A 16,889-nucleotide genomic window follows, 5' to 3' on the forward strand; every position below is an offset into this window, starting at 1 on the left:
TGCATATGTTTCCCTCTCTATTTCTTCTTATTATTACAGTATTATCTTTAGCATATCTTGCATGCTGGTTTGGTGGTGATAAACTCGTTTACTCTTTTTTATTGCCTGGAAATTATTTATTTCACCATCTATTTTGAATGATAGCCTTGCTAGATATAGTAGCCTTGGTTTCAGATCCTTTCTTTTCATTACCTTGAATACTTCATGCCATTCCCTACTGACTTGAAAAGTTTCTAATAAAAATTCACCTGAAAGCCTTATTGAAACTCCTTTGTAAGTAACAAATTCTTTTGCTGCCTTTAAGATTCTCTTTTTGTCTTTTACTTCTGGTATTTTAATTATGATGTGTTTGGGCGTGGACCCATTGGGTTCTTCTTCCTTGGGACTCTATATGCCTGCTGAACGTGTGTGCCTTTTTCCTTCAACTGGCTAGGGACCTTTTCTGCCATTATTTCTTCAAATAGTTTCTCTAGCCCTTATTCACTTTCTTTACCTTTTGGTACTCCTATGCTACAAATATTGTTGTTTCATGTTGTCAAACAGCTCCCTTAAGCTGTCCTCCTGTTTTTTAATTTTTTCCTCTGTGGTTCTCTGACTGAGTGATTTTTTTCTACCTTGTCTTCTAATTCACTGATCTTCTACTTCCCCTAATCCAGTGGTTCTCAACCTTCCTAATGCTGTGACCCTTTAATACAGTTCCTCATGTGGTGACCCCCAACCATAAAATTATTTTCATTGCTACTTCATAACTGTAATTCTGCTACTGTTATGAATCGTAATGTAAATATCTGATATGCAGGATGTATTTTCATTGATTGCGACCCACAGGTTGAGAACCACTGCCCTAATCTATGGTGTATTCTTTCCAATATGTTCTGTATTAGTGCTATGTTATTCTTCATTTCTACTGGTCATTTTTTTCATAATTTCTATATGTTTTCTCATGGTGTTGTGCAGCGTTGTAATCATTACTCTGAACTCTGGTAAACTTCTCATCTCTATTTCATTTAGCTCTTCTTCTGGAGGATTCTCTTTTTCTTTCATTTGGGGCTTGTTTTTTTCTCCCCATTTTGACTGCCTTCTTTAGTTTGTATCTGTGTATTAGATCTGCTCTGACTCCTACTCTTTTTTGAGAGACTCTGGTGTAGGACATTGTCATCTTAGAATATTAAAATGTGTTGAGAATCCCTCGACCCCTGCTCCCCACCCCCAGGAAACTGCTGCTGCTCTACATTGGGGAAGGAAGGGATGTTGGGGCTGTTAATGTCCTCAGGTAGCTCCCTCCATGGGCTGCTCTTCCCAGCTAAGATCTGGGCATTAAAGTTGACTTTTGATGTTATAAATCAAAGTACATTTGATTAATGGCAGGAATTTCTGAGCTAGTGAGGAAAGCATTTTTTCAGCAAAGGTGAAGTTCTCTGTGGGGCGGCACAAGCTAGGGCAAGGCATGCTGGGTTCTCAGCTGTGTGATATAGGGCTATAGTTCAACCACCTCAGGCTCCATTTCCTTAACTAAAATATGATAAAGTTTCTTCCAAGTCTAAAGTGCTTTTTTGGTTTTGTTTTGTTAATCCTCACCTGAGGATATTTTTCCATTGATTTTTAGGGAGAGTAGAAGAGAGAGGGAAAGCCAGAGAGAAACATCAATGTGAGAGAAACACATTGACTGGTTGCTTCCTGCATGAGCCTCAACCAGGGCCCAGGCCAGGGAGGAGCCCCCAAATGAATTGAACCCTGGACCCTTTGGTCCACAGGCCAATGCTCTATCCATTGAGCCAAACCAGCTAGGGCCCAATTCTAAAATTCTAACACTCAGGGTGACTGAACTTATTCAATTATTTTCTAGGAAATAAAGAAGAGAGTACTAGAGGGAACATGGGCAAGAAAGCAAGCCGTGAGTTCCAGTATTTGGAAACACCTTTAATGTCTCTCTCTTTGGTGGTCGGGAGTCTGGGTTAGGGCATGTATCTCCTCAGCTTCCAATCTTTTTACACAGTGCTTACTGGTGAAGGTACTTGAATGTCAAGATCAAATGATGCAGAACAGCTCAGAAGGGGTGGGTCCCTCTGGAGCAGCGGTTCTCAACCTGTGGGTCGCGACCATCGGAAAACACATATAGCATATCAGATATTTACATTACGATTCATAACAGTAGCAAAATTACAGTTATGAAGGAGCATTGAAAATAATTTTATGGTTGGGGGTCACCACAACATGAGGAACTGTATTAAAGAGTCGCGGCATTAGGAAGGTTGAGAACCAGTGCTCTGGAGCATTACATGCCTATTGTCTTACTAGTATACAATGCTAGCTGTTACAGGGGTCCTGAGGTGAGTGAGACCCTGTTCCCATTCCCAGGAAAGGCACAGTTGAATAAGGGAATTATATAAATAACTATAAGAAAACATTGAATCCAATGTGATAAGGAAAGGTCAGGAGAAGGTAGCATCTTTCCACCCTTCCATGATGGAGCCAGGGCTGATTTTTCCCTAGTGAGTATCCATTGCTTGTTTCATTTTTTAGGATTGGTCTGGAATTGTGAAGATTTGCTTGGCCTTCTCTGAGCAAACCCTCTGACTCCTAGGATGGGTGAGAAAAGGTGGGAATTGGACAGCATGTCTCCATAGACGGGCATCCTATCAACTTCAAGGAGGATGAAGAGTAGCTTTGATGATTTTTTGAAGAATGCCTCTGAGCATGGGGTCTGGTTAGAAATATGTAGGAGAACCACTGGGTGAGGGACCTGTGTTTGGCTAGGGGCCAGACCCTCTAGGGGACTGTGGGGGAACTGGCTTTCTGGGCTCCTGGAAGCAGAGAAAGATTTCTACCAGATGATTTATGGGGATTTCATGGAAGAATCATGAGATATTAAATATCAAAGGGACCAATCAGACACAGAAGATGAGGTGGATTCTGACATCGATGAAGGGGATGAACCATCCAGTGATGAGCTAGAAGAGTCAAGAAGGAAGCACAAAGTAGTATCCAACACCTAAAAGGAGCCTCTCAAGAGAGTAATGCCTCAAACAGTCAGCACCCCAGATGGTATCTCTTAGAAGGTCCAAGACCACTAGAACTACAGGATAATGCCTCTGACAGTCGGAAGTTCATGAGTCAATGTACAGCTGAACATACACAACAAATATCCTTGTGGTACAGGAGAGGCCGAGCCAGTCACAAGCAGCGAAAGGGGTCCCACAGGGAGCAGCCACTGACCCAGGCTCATGGAGGCCAAGATCACAGAGGAGCTCAACTTACATTCACTGGAGACATATGAGTGACTCCAGGCTGACAAAGAGAAGCAGGTTCACAAGAAGTGAAAGTGCCCTGGGCTCATAATTACCTACCATTTAGTGACAGTGCTGCTGGTAGAGAAGCCAGGCCCTACAGAAGAGAATGTTGATATGGAAGCACTTGATCCTGCTCCCATGGCTTCTGCATTGACTCTCCGTGCCAGGACAGAGCCCCTCATCCCTCCTGCTCATTGCTTAGGTACCTTCATCACTTTTAGCAATGATGTGACATTTGAGGAATGGTTTTCCAAAGGGTGGCCACCAAAGGCTCCTGTTTAGAGGTCTTCAAAGTGACCCATGGCCCCACTCTATACCAGTACCCTGTTACAGACATATCCTATGTCACTGTTCGAGCCTTCAAGATCATCTATGAGGCTTACAAGAAGTTCATCACTGTCCACAAACTGTCACTCACTGTCTCCGCTCTGGGTCCTGGCCCACCACCTCCTGAGCCCCTCCCTAGTTCTGGGCCTTGAGTCTTGTGCCAGAAAATTGTCACCAAATGAAGAGATGTCTATTCCTTAGAAACCTTTTTTTCTGCCCTGACTTGGGCTCTCAATGTACCACCTCCTCTCCGTTTCTCCCTTTGTCATCTCTAAACTTTGCCTAGCCCTTTCCTGTATTTATCTCACTATCTCTTCCCCTAGTTCTTACTGGTTTTGTTTGTGTTTTTTAATTTAATAAAATAGAAAGTTCTATTTTTTAAAAAAGGAAAAATATCCAGTAATTGCTCCAATTTTGCCACTGAAACGTGTTTTGAGCTTTAGTTTCCCATCTATAAGCAGAAATAATAATATACCTATGTTACCTTGCTCAAAGTTTTGCTGTCAAGATCAAATATACTAAGTGAAAGCACCTTGTAGAGCCAGTATTATGTATTAGTTAAGGAGAAAGACTCTGGGGCCAAATTGCCTAGTTTGAAGTCCTAACTATGCACTTATTGTGTGACCTTGGGAAAGCCACTTAGCCTCTTTGTGCCTTAGTTTCTTCATTTACAAAATAGAAATGACACTCGAACTTTTGTCACAGGGCTGTTGATGATTAAAATGAGTTAAATGTAAAGTATTTGAACAGTGCCTAGAACATGGTTAATACAGTACCATATAAATAAAGCCATTATTATTATTATGAAGTTCTATACAGAAGTATGATTATGATGATTATTTCTTAGATACAGAAACAAGTAAGAATTCTTCTGTGTCGATATGGAGTGGAGTAAACAGGAAGCCTTCAATTCTGCTCTGAACTACAAGTTCAGACTTTTAAAAAGAGCCATAAAAATGCCATCTAACTGACAAAAGTCTGAGTGAGGGAGGCACAACCCTTGACCATCCTGGAAAAAACACCATCTCCACCCTACCATATTTATCTCTTTGGCTTGCTTCTGGCCAAAGGTCTACTCTGGATATGATCCTGCTGCATCCAGACCTTTGCCACCAACGTCCCTGTACTGAGAGGCTCTGACTGGATGAGATTTGTTCAAAGGGGCAGCTATGGGTCCTATCTATTGTCAGAAAATGTAGAACCAGCGTGGGGGGAGATCAGGACAGGGTGGACTGACCACAGATGGGCTCTTCTGACCTTTGTAAAGAAGAGTCAAGAGTTGGATTCCAGGTTAGAAAGTAAAATTACAGAACTTTTAGGTGGAGTCAGGTTCTTTCTTTTCCTTACTAATTTCCCAATATATTATACCATCTCACCTTATATTAGCCTGAAATATTCCAGTGATTTAAAGAGTTCAATGTGTTATTGGATTATTTCTTCTTTTCCTCTAACTGAATGGAAGGAAGAACACCAAGTACCAGAGCTTGGGTAGAGGTCAGGGGATGACTTAGAATGTGGATTTTGTGTTTCACTTAAACCTGGGCCATGCCTTATAGATCTGGCTCTACAGATCAGGTCTTATTTCTACTTCTTGTTTTACCCAAGGAGAGGAAAGGTGGTTTCAAAGCTTGCACCATGAACCCTGGGTTAGGTTTTTATAATACCTGTTCACTTTCTGTCAGGTGGAATGAATTTACTTATGTTTAGGATTGCTATGTCTTAGCTTGAGAAATTCTGGATACATTCAGACACAGGTGAGATGGTGGAGAGTCATAGTAGCTGTGTGTTGAAGAATCAATTTGTGGGCATAACAGTGCTAAAGGTTAAGTGGTGACATACAGACCACTATGAAGCCCTGTTTAGTAAAAAATTGGGTGAAACACGGAACTAGAACAGAATCAGATTTTAATATAATTTTTAGCACCCCATCCACCTGTCAAATATCTTGATCTAATTTTGGCTTCTGTGGCAGCCACAAAGTAGGCAAATTTGTTTCTGGTAGGTCTGCTGCTTTTAAGGATGTACTGCCATCTCCTGGAAAATTTTGGAATAGCAGGAAATTTCTTGTTTGGGATTAAGGAAGGGGTCTTTTCAAGGCAACAACAATTTAGAGGTGGTGCTACTAGAAGTGAAGTGATGTGGCTGTACCAGTCTCCACCCACCCAAGCCAGCTTAGGTCTGTTTTCTGGTGCTCCTACTGCTTTCCTGATGTTTCAAGGAAGATTTCTAAACCCAGTTCTGAAAAACAGATTTTTTTCTTTAGTCCAATAAGCATGATGTCAAATCTGAGGTAAAGCTGATAAAACACTTTGGTAAGTTCAGTCTTAGACTGATCCACTTTTCAGGGCTCTTTGCTTATCTCTGGAGTTTGCTGTTTTGGACTGCATATTGCCTGGTGAGGAATAGGGACTTAGAGTGAAGCTTCTCCCAAATGACCTGAAAGTATGTTGTTCCCAAGGGCGGCATTCCAAAGTCAATGCTGGTGCCCCAGACAAGGTCTAGTCCTGAGCATGATGACCACGTTTTCTCTCTGCTCTGCTCCCAACCCTGGATTTACTGTTAGAAAACAAAGCTAAATGTAGATACCAACTCCACCCCACCACTGTTATCACTCAGTCTCTCTTCTCTACTTTACTTATTTATCCTTAGCATTTATTATCATCTGAATAATACTGTATATTTTTACTTGCTTGTTTTTTGTTTCCTTTCACTATAATGTAAGCTCCACAAAGTCAGACATTTTTGTCTCATTTGTTCACGGAGGATCCTCAGTTCTTAGAATAAAGCCTGGCACCCAGTAGATGGAATAAATTCAGTCCTAACTTCATCATCTTACATGGCTATAGGGTGCTTACTTCTCTTTCCTTAGAATCTGATGGATTTGATGTTTCTGCCTCTGTTTTTCATAGAACTTTCTACAGAGAACTGAAAACCCAGCAGGTGGGCCTGTCTAAATCTGGTGACAAGGGAAGTGATAGATCCTCCCTTCCCCCAACTGGTGGGCGGAGTATGACGTAACCTGCAGCCCAGAAATACCTGAGTGACTAACCAGGTACCTTATATGGACTATACATTGGACCACCAATCCACACCTGCCAAATACCCTAAGCCCTTGTCCTATATGGACAATGCAGTAAGCCACCAATCAGTGTGCGCCGAGTACACTAAGCCCCCCACCCCTTCCCATTCTGCCCCTCAAAAGGCGTCCCCACCCCTGCACGTGTTGCTGCTCTCCCCTTGCGAGACAGCCCGGCAGGTGCTTTTCCTCTAATAAAGCCTGTAGTCCCGGGTTTTGGCACCAAAATAAAAAGTCAGACAGAGGCCAAAACCCAGGACTACAGGCTTTATTAGAGAAAAAGCACCTGCCGGGCTGTCTCGCAAGGGGAGAACAGCAGCACGTGCAGGGGTGGGCACGCCTTTTGAGGGGCGGAATGGGAAGGGGTGGGGGGCTTAGTGTACTCGGCGCACACTGATTGGTGGCTTACTGCATTGTCCATATAGGACAAGGGCTTAGGGTATTTGGCAGGTGTGGATTGGTGGTCCAATGTATAGTCCATATAAGTACCTGGTTAGTCAGACAGGATTGACCAAAGACGATGTAACCAGCTAGAAGGGGGTATGCCATCTTTGGCTCACTTACTCCAAGGCTCCTCCCACTATTAGGCCCACTGGTATTTATTCTTTAATTTTGCTCTTTGACCCCTGTCTCATGCACTGTTTTACTAGTATTTTGCAGAACAGAATGCAGGCATTCGCCAACCAGAAGGTGGAAGAAATCTATCTAGCCTTGAATTCAGAACCTAGAGACACCTATGTCACTGGAATCTTTGAGACCCTGGGTAGATGCCCCTGACGACATCCCCTCTCAGCAGGAAGTAGTTACGGAAGACAGACCTTCGCCCCCTGACCTTGCCCGGACTCTCAATTTTTTTTTTTACTATTACCAAAAGCCTGGAATGATAGATCCTCCCTTCCCCCAACTGGTGGGCGGAGTATGACGTAACCTGCAGCCCAGAAATACCTGAGTGACTAACCAGGTACCTTATATGGACTATACATTGGACCACCAATCCACACCTGCCAAATACCCTAAGCCCTTGTCCTATATGGACAATACAGTAAATCACCAATCAGTGTGCGCCGAGTACACTAAGCCCCCCACCCCTTCCCATTCCGCCCCTCAAAAGGCGTGCCCACCCCTGCACCTGCTGCTGTTCTCCCCTTGCAAGACAGCCCGGCAGGTGCTTTTTCTCTAATAAAGCCTGTAGTCCTGGTTTTCGGCCTCTGTCTGATTTTTCAGGAAGGAGATGTATGATGTAAGCAGATACCCTGTGCCTGGCCTCTCTAATCACTAGGGGAGGAAAGTGATAGGGGATTTTTGGATTGGAACCCGGATTCTTTGTCCACTGGAGTCAAAGAATGAATCCACGGACAGAGGGTAGTATAGCAAAGGTGGAGATTTATTGAAGAACAAGTACAGACACCCATGTGGAGGGAGGGAAAGAGTCCCACAGAATGGACTTCCACGTGGGGAGGGGGAAAGAGTCCCACCCTGTCCCTTCTTCCACAGTTTATAAAGGCTGTAGTTCCTATCTCCTGATATCCCCTCTGATTGGCCACTATCCCCCTTTTTGATGTGGTCACTATAGCAACTCCTGAACTCAAAGGTCAACCACATGGGACATGTGATGCCCTCCTCCCTCATTGTTCTTTTCTTTCTGGGCTTTCTTCCTTCTTCTTTATTTTGTAAACTAGAGGCCTGGTGCATGACATTCATGCACTGGGGAGGGGGGATCCCTCAGCCCGGCCTATGCCCTCTCACAGTCTGGGACCCCCCAAGAGGTTCTTAGCACTGCTTTGGAGGCAGGAAAAGCTCCTGCCATCTCTGCTGTGCTCACCAGCTGTGAGCCTGGCTTCTGGCTAAGCAGCACTCCCCCTGTGGGTGCACACTGACCAACAGGGGGTAGCTCCGGCGTTGAGGGTCTGCACCCTGGTGGTCAGTGTGTATCATAGCGACCAGTCCTTCCACCAGTCAATTTGCATATTATGGTTTTATTAGATAGGACTAGAGGCCTGGTGCACAAAAATTTGTGCACTCGGGGAGGGGGGGGGTCCCTCAGCCCGGCCTGTGCCCTCTCGCAGTCTGGGACCCCTCGGGAGATAACGACCTGCTGGCTTAGGCCTGCTCCCGGGTGGCAGAGGGCAGGCCCAATCCCTAGGTGCAGCCCCTGGTCAGGCTCAGAGCAGGGCCAATTGGGGAGTTGGGGCGCTGCCCCCTGTCATGCACAGAGCAGGGCGATCGGGAGGTTGTGATGCCACCCTCAGTCATGCTCAGGGTAGGGCCGATTGGGGGGTTGGGGCACTGTCCCCTGTCACACTCAAGGCAGGGTTGATGGGGAGGTTGCGGCGCCACCCCCTGCCACGCACAGAGCAGGGCCAATCAGGGGGTTGGGGAGCTCCCCTCTATCAGGCACAGAGCAGGGCTGATCAGGGGGTTGGGGCGCCTTCCCCTGTCAGGAACAGAGCAGGGCAGATAGGGAGGTTGTGGCCTCGCCCCCTGTCACACACAGAGCTTCAGGGCGATCAGGGGGTTTGGGCGCTGCCCCCTGTCACGCTGATCCCGGTGCCGGGAGGCCTCTTGGCTCCGCTGATCCCGGTGCTGGGAGGCATATTACCCTTTTACTATATAGGGTAGAGGCCTGGTGCACGGGTGGGTACCAGCTGGTTTGCCCTGAAAGGTGTCCTGGATCAGGGTGGGGGTCCCCACTGGGGTGCCTGGCCAGTCTGGGTGAGGGGCTGAGGGCTGTTTTCAGGCTGGGGGTGACTGAAGCTCCCAACTGCTCCTCTTTTTCTTTTTCTTTTTTTTTTATTCTGGGCCAGCTTTAGCTTTGAGGCTTGGCTCCAGCTCCCAGGCCTCTGCTGCTGAAAGTAGGTTTCTGGCCTTTGCTTACAATGTTGTCATCTTGCTGGCTGAAGCCCTGGGGACTAAAGCAGGTTTCTGGGGTTTTGTTTAGCTTCTATATTTGTTACATAGTTGCTTAGAGTTGCAGCTCAGAGGCCTGCAGTGGCAGGTGGGAAAGTTGGAGTCCTCCCTCACTGAAGCAAGCAAGCCTCATGTTAGTTTCAAGCTGCCTGGCTGCCGGCCGCCATCTTGGCTGGCAGTTAATTTGCATATCTCGCTGATTAGCCAATGGGAAGGGTAGCGGTCGTACGCTAATTACCATGTTTCTCTTTTATTAGATAGGATATAGACCCTTTTGGATACTTCCAGCTCCCTTGTCTTATGTAAATGCAACTGTTGCTGCTCCCTGTACCTGGCTTTCTTGTGTTATGTAGATGTCCCTGTTGCTGCTTCCTTGTCTTATGGAAATGTAGCTGCACCTGGCTTCCTTGTGTTATGGAGATGTACCTTCTCCCAATCTGTATCCCTATGATTTTTCCACAGACCCCAATTCTAAAAATTCCTTAAGCCTGCCTATATTACCCTAAAATTCCTGTTTCAAAAGAATTCCAGAGAAGTTTGGAGAGAGTTCAAAAGGTAAGAAACTGGGGAGAAATTAAAGCTGAGAGGGCTTATTATGAAGTTTGGAGGCAGGGCAAAATTTGAGTGAAGTAAAGAATATAAATAAATGTGATTTTACATATCTGTGTGAAGTTGTTTAATAATAATTATTATAGCTATAATTTATTGAATGTTTGCTCTGCTCTGGAACTTTATTATAAATTGCATTGCACAAAGTATCTCTTATTTTATGTGACACAATGAAGGCTCAACTTGTATAACTTGCTTGTGTGATGATCATGAATTCCCTAATTAGAAAGCACAGATTTATTCATCCGGCAGAATAGACTAGTGCTTAAATATGTGCCTTTGAGCCAAAAGAGCCCTGGATTGATGCCATTTTTTGTCACTACTTGTGTGATTTGAGCAAATTATTTAAATAAGATACAATTTCATCTCCTGTTGAGGAGGAAACTGGTCTTGCAAGGCATGTCAGGCCATAAAAACTGTGAACAATGCACTGTCCTGGCGGGGGTGGGGGTGGGGGGTGGGGGGGGGGCTCGTTATCGCTGGCCCCAGGACAGATCATCGGATATGACCTGGGGACCCCCAACACCAGGGGCCTTCCTGTAAGCCCACAAAAGGGGGCGGAACCATATCTGCAAGACAAAGACCCCAGAAGGCTATAAAAAGCGTGTTTCTTCACTCTGATTTGGAAATTATTCCCGGAGTCCACTAGTGTTAATAAACGGGGTCCCTCCCTTTCTCTTGGAAGCATGCTTGGTATTTCTTTGGTCTTCTGCAACACTGTAAAGTAGAGATAACCATTGTTCTGAGGGAAGAACTAAATAAGATTGCACGCAAAGCGCTTAGCATGGTGCCAGGCACTCAAGTACTGGATAAATGTGAGTTGGGTCTGGGAAGGCGGTACAAACTGTTGTTTCCTTTCAGTGCCTTTCCTGGTCTGCCTTAATTGCTATCCCTATAGATGCTCAGAAGAGTGCATTAGCTCCATTTCCTTACTGGAATTTCTTCTGTCTGGCCTCTTCCAGGTCTGGTTAGTAAGGGCACCAACTCATCTCTGAACATAACCTCACCTTTGATATTCCTGGCCTCAAAGCACTGCTGTCAGTTTGTTTTCTCCGGAGACAGTGCCAGTTTTGGGGAGCGCGGCATGCTGGTGGTTGTAGTCCGAATCTGCCTATCTGCATCACTAGAGCTACTGAGCCTAGGGTCGGAAAACTACAACTCCCAGAGTCCCGCGCGCCGCCAAAACCATGCTGCAGAGCCGCGAGAACAGGAAAGATAACGTTTATACGTTGGGTGAGTGCTGTGTTCTTCGGAAGTAGCCGACACTCGCATTCTCCCAGGGCTTAAGTGCATCCGTACACGCTGTGGGGGCAGAGAAGCTAGGCCAGGTACTTGAGGCACGCAGCCGTTCTGCACATCCGAGGTGTAAACTGGTTTCCCAGGCGCCGGGCGAGCCTAGCTTTAGCCTTAGAATATAGCCCCTTGTTTTTCCTTGTCCAGGACGCGGCCTCGTGAAGGGTTGTGGATAAGGCTGTGAGGACTGCCCACTTCTCCCAGGCCGAATAGGGCTCCTGGAGCCCGGGAGAAGGGCCACGTGGACGTCTGTAGAGACAGGCCTCGAACCAGGCTGCTATGAAGAGTGACCCGTCGACAGCTGCAGCCCCGCTTAGGGGGGCCGGGGGGGCCCTAAGCAGCAGCGAAACGGTGCGCGTCGTCCTGTCGCCGGCGGCAGCCGCGGCTCTACTGGAGGAGGCGGCCGATCACTTAGTGGTGCACCTGGACTTCCGGGAGGCGCTGCACACCTGCGAGCGAGCCGGCCAGAGCCTGAGCAACTACGCCCAGGCTGACTGGCCTGTGGGCACGTACGTGCGGGGATTGCCTGGGGAGGGACCAGCATTTCGGGAACCGGTCATTCCCAGAATGTGCACAGGAAGCCTCTGACAGGCTGATGTGCCCGTTCTACAGAGGAGAAAACTGAGCCCCTGAACAGAGCTTAACCAATTCTTTGCTCCCTACTCCAGTGTGATGGCGTGATGGGAAGATAGAATGTGTATTGTATTAAATTATTTTCTTAAGCAGGCTCAGTCCTTTCCTAGGTACACTCCCGATCCCTAAGTTGTTCACTTCTGGTCTTGGCTGATGAGTGGGAATGGGATTCTTGTCCTGCTGAAGAACTGGATTAAACAATCAACTTAGAGAAAAGCCTTGGGTTGTAAAATTGGATTAGATCACACTAGGGAGGTGGTGGGTAGAATAGTCAAAGCTGAGGAGCCCTGGTTGTGATTTTAGGGGTTGTATGTGGGCTTGTTTCAGTAAACGCTGAAGGCTGTGATTCCCGGTGCCTGGAGGCACCTCACTGGCTGGCACTGAGGCCAGTGGATTCCCTATACCCACACTCAGGCTTCATGCCCATTTCTTTACACAAACTGTTAGTTCCAGCTCTCTTTCCACCCACACACCTGTGTTGTAGGTGTACTTTTCTCTTTCTGGCATACAAAGGGGAAAGTACACCTGCATACAAAGATGTTGGGCAAGAGTTGATTTGCCTCTAGGAGGTTTATAGGAACTTTTAATTTCTAGGAGAATGGGCAGTTTTCTCTACGTTGGGGCCCATGAGACCAATTGTACTTGTGAGGACACTTTGAATACTAATGGGGAGAATGGAAGTGATGGCTGCTAAATTGGAAGGTGGGGAAGAACAGTCCCAGGGTGGAGGTATGAATGGAAATGGAAGGGGACCGTTTCTAAACCTGAATTGGTTTTTTTTGCTGACAGTTCCTTAGAGGTGAAATGCTCCTTGTGCGTTGTGGGGATCCAGGCCCTGGCAGAAATGGATCGGTGGCGGGAAGTTATTTCCTGGGTTCTTCAGTATTACCAGGTCCCTGAAAAGCTACCCCCCAAAGTCCTGGAGCTGTGGTAGGTCCTTATTACTGACTCATTGGATCATTCCAGAAATGAAGACTTTTGCTCTCTTCTGAATGAGTGCCTAGTATTTCCTCTTCCACATTCCCTTCTATTTTCCTCCAAATCTGATTTTTTTCACGAAAGGATGAGGAAGGAGGGATTTAGGAGTGGGTTAAAGGAAAGAAGAAGAGAGAAGATACTGGGAATAGGAAATGTGAAATGGGATGACAGAGTGGAGTGTCATAGTGGAGTGAGAACTTTTTGCTATTTTCTAGGAATTCCTAATTCTTTCAATGTCAGCATTCCATAAGGAAGGGCTGGAGGACACAGGGGAGGAGTTGGATAAGAGAGTATAGTGGTTATGAGAAATGAACCAACTGTGGAACACTGACTTTTTTTTTCTTGCGGGGGTGGGGATTGGATTATTTTGGGCTGCAGTGTTCTTTTATACAGCAAAATGCAAGAGCCTGGAGCCATGCTAGAAGCGGCCAGTGCCTGGATCCAACACCCAGACAATCAGGGCCTTCCAGAATACAGAGCCTTGGCAGAACTTTACCTGCAGCAGGTGCTGCTGCCTCTGGGCTGCTTGTCGGAGGCTGAGGAGCTAGTGGTGGGCTCTGCAGCCTTCAGTGAGGAGCAACGGCTGGATGTACTCCAGGTCATCAGCATAGCAAGGCAACAGCAGAAACATGAACACTCTGACTCTGAGAAGGACCAGAAGCTAAACCAAGAAGGTAGGATATTATCCTTTTGTGGCTTCTTTAAAGTGTAGTTGTGGGCTTTCCTCTGGACCTTGGGGTCCATCATGACATTCCTGGGAGCTTGGGAGCAATTCTTTTTATGAGTAACTCCCAAATCACAGAATAGGAAACCGGTTGAGTTGCTTAGAGAGTCCAGACACTCTGAAGTTGGTAGTGGAAAGAAAATCTTCATATGGGAATGTGTTGCTGGGTCTCAGGACCTTGACTCTTTTCTCCTAAAAGTCACTATCTCCTTGGGGTCCTCTCATTAGATCTCTTGCCTGTACTATGCTGGGCTAGGTAGGATGTTATTCTTTTAAATGCTAGCACAAATGTAGACACAGCTGAGGTATGCTTGGGGATAGCCAAAAGATAATGAGAAACTAACACGATAACTTCGTAACTTGACTTATGAGGTAAAAATTACTTATCTTCAGTTTGGGTGCCTCTGCTCAGACTCCCATCTGCCTCACTCACCAGACCTCTTGGGTGTCTTTTCCAGTGATTGATGTCCACCCCCTTCAGAGACAGCCCACCTCTGCACATTAGAGCGCAGATTTATAAACTGGCTTCTGTAGAGAAACCACTTCAGGACTCAATACCACACACCTGGCTAGCATCATACAAGGGGAACCTGCAAAAGGGTGGGTGTGGATTTGTTACAAAGGGACTTAAAGGTTCCTCTACTCCAGACCCTTCCCCTGGTTCTTTAATCCTTTTCATCTCCTTTTCCTTGAGTGATCTAGACTTCTAGACTGTACATAAATACGTTTAAGTGCAGAGATTCACTATCTTCTAAAGCAGCTCATTTTATCAATGGGCAGTTCTGTAGGGAAATTGTTCTTTATTGTGAATTTAAGTCCCCCCGTCCCCCTTGGTGGTTTCTAATGTATTGGTCATAATACATAGAATAGGTTGAGTCCTTTTTTTACCCCACAAGAGCCCTTCAGCTGTAGGAGACTGTAATACTGCTGTCCTAAATGTTGTTGTTGTTGTGTGTGTGCGCGCTAAAGAGCATGAACCTGCTGAGACAGGATCACTTTTTTGCAAACAGGACATGTTGGCTTCAGAGATTACCTATGGCTACCCAAGACCTCTGCCCCTCTGCCCATGGTGCCGGGAGCCGGTCCATCCTTGCTGTTTCAAGGGACCTGGCATATATAGCATACGGTTCTTAATATGTTTGCTCACCTTCTTGACGCTGTGTTTTAACCAAGGTCACCTCTCCGAGAAAGGTTGTTTCCCCATATAGGAATTTTTCCCTGAAGTCAGGGAGGGGATGAAACTCCTTAACTAAGTGCCAGGCGGGTAGTTAATCACTACAAACAATCATGCTTAAGCTACATAATCTTTACTCCCTGGAATGGAGATAAGAAACGCCCTAACCTTTGTAATAGAGATTGATAGGATTGAATCAACTGGTATAAATACAGATGTAACCAGACAGAGAGACAGAACTTCAGACACAGAACTTAGGAGACAGGGCTTGGAAGACAGGACCAAGAGAGACAGAGCCTAGGCACAGAACCTACACAGAACGTTCTCTAGGGACAGAAGAACTTTGCATGACGGAGGATCCTGGACAGGGACTGGCCTGGGAGCCTGGAGGCGGAGCCTGGCGAGAGAGCATGGCAGGGGATCCTGGACTGAGCCTGACTGCGGAGATTGGCAGGAGAGCCTGACTGGAACCTGGTGACTGAGCCTGGCTGGAGAGCCTGGACGGAACCTGGCTGGAGATCCTAAGCAGAACCTCTCTGGGGATCGAGACCAGAACTTGGCTAGAGATCCTGGCTAGGCTGCTGATCAACTGAACGCTGTCTCCGTGTCATTCCTTCTTCTCTGACTCCGTCTATGCCTTTGGGAACCCCTGGACCTGCTGGGGTTGGACCTCGGCACCATGGGGAGGAGGAGGCAGAAGGGGGTTTGATGGCAAATTCAGGATGTCCTATCAGGACTGGGCACCACTTGTTCTTGGGTTGGTAGTGTTCATGTTTATATTCATAATCCAGGATCTTTGAATTCTTCACTATGTGTGCTAAGTGCCCTTTATTTTCCTGCATTATTGTGATAATCAAGACGTATTGTTCTGTGTAACTCTATGCATGTATCTTAGGCCAAAATATAATAATGTTATAAAATAGGATATTTAGAAAAACACCAAATATGCCAGATTTATCTAGCTGAGTAGATGTGCAAAGTCCTCCCCTAAGGAGATGATAGTGTGGTGATATAGTCCTTAAAACATTTTTGGAGCTTCTGAATCTCCTTTAGAACCACTTTATGAATTACATGAGTTATAAAATTACCTTCTGTTCAACTCTTATAATCAAGCTCAAAGCTCAGATTTAGGGAAGCTGGTTCCTGTGACTTACCTTACAGTTATGCTCTTTCTCCCTGACCAGACTCCTTCCACAAGTTTCTGTCACTACTAATGTTGCTTCGCCGGCTTTGGGACTCTGCAGTGAGCCACTTCGTTTCCCTGCCCTTCAAAAAGAGCCTCCTGGCCACCTTGATTCTCTGCCTCTTGGTGGTGAGGTTTGATCCAGGTGAGTGATGAAGCCTACCTCTCCTACCCTTCCTGGAGAAGGGGCAGTTGACAAGAGCTGGGCCTCCATCCTCTTGGGGATGGAGGTACCTCCTGTGCCATTTCTTTGAATTTCTTCTATAAGGAGGAATTGCTGGACCTGAGCAAGAGCTGGCCCAGCCCACCTAGGAGAGACTAGTGCTGTGGTCTGTGAGAGCAGTCTGGAAAAAGTCTACTCTGCTGACTCTTTAACATTGACTTTGAGTCATTATCATCTACTTTATCTTGTACTTTATGCAGGATTGAACTCTGAATAGAACCTCAGAGTTAAAAAAAATCTTCCTCATCATATGTTTAAAAAACTGTGTTAACTTAAAACATATTAAATTGTAAATGAAATACTTATACATTTTAGAAATGGGGAAAATAGGGAAAATTTAAAGAAGAAAACAAATCACCTGTAAGTCTGCTATTATAATGGTTGTACTTTCAGCCTTTTTTCTATGTAAAGACATATATGGGTATAAGTAAATTTTGCATATCATAAGTATTTTTTGAAACATGGCCTTAAA

At 45.9% G+C, this 16,889-nt stretch overlaps 1 protein-coding gene and 1 pseudogene across 5 annotated transcripts in view; both read left to right on the forward strand.

Moving 5' to 3' along the window:
- Positions 1-1,875: 1,875 nt before the first annotated feature.
- Positions 1,876-3,799, forward strand: LOC132226653 (vacuolar protein sorting-associated protein 72 homolog; annotated as a pseudogene).
- A 7,546-nt stretch (positions 3,800-11,345) lies between these two features.
- Positions 11,346-16,889, forward strand: part of LOC132228220 (tubulin alpha-8 chain) — a 68,417-nt gene continuing 62,873 nt past the window's right edge. For 2 of the 5 annotated variants that reach the window (XM_059684267.1, XM_059684270.1), the window contains exons 1-4: positions 11,455-12,011; positions 12,925-13,065; positions 13,492-13,787; positions 16,196-16,339. In XM_059684267.1, the coding sequence (XP_059540250.1) occupies positions 11,782-12,011; positions 12,925-13,065; positions 13,492-13,787; positions 16,196-16,339 (811 nt within the window). In that variant the 5' untranslated portion in view covers positions 11,455-11,781. Of the gene's footprint in view, positions 12,012-12,924; positions 13,066-13,491; positions 13,788-16,195; positions 16,340-16,889 lie in introns of all 5 variants that reach the window. The other 3 variants (XM_059684265.1, XM_059684264.1, XM_059684266.1) reach the window with 3 other exon arrangements.

This window comes from Myotis daubentonii, chromosome 2, assembly GCF_963259705.1.
Source record: "Myotis daubentonii chromosome 2, mMyoDau2.1, whole genome shotgun sequence".
Taxonomy (NCBI): Eukaryota; Metazoa; Chordata; class Mammalia; order Chiroptera; family Vespertilionidae; genus Myotis; species Myotis daubentonii.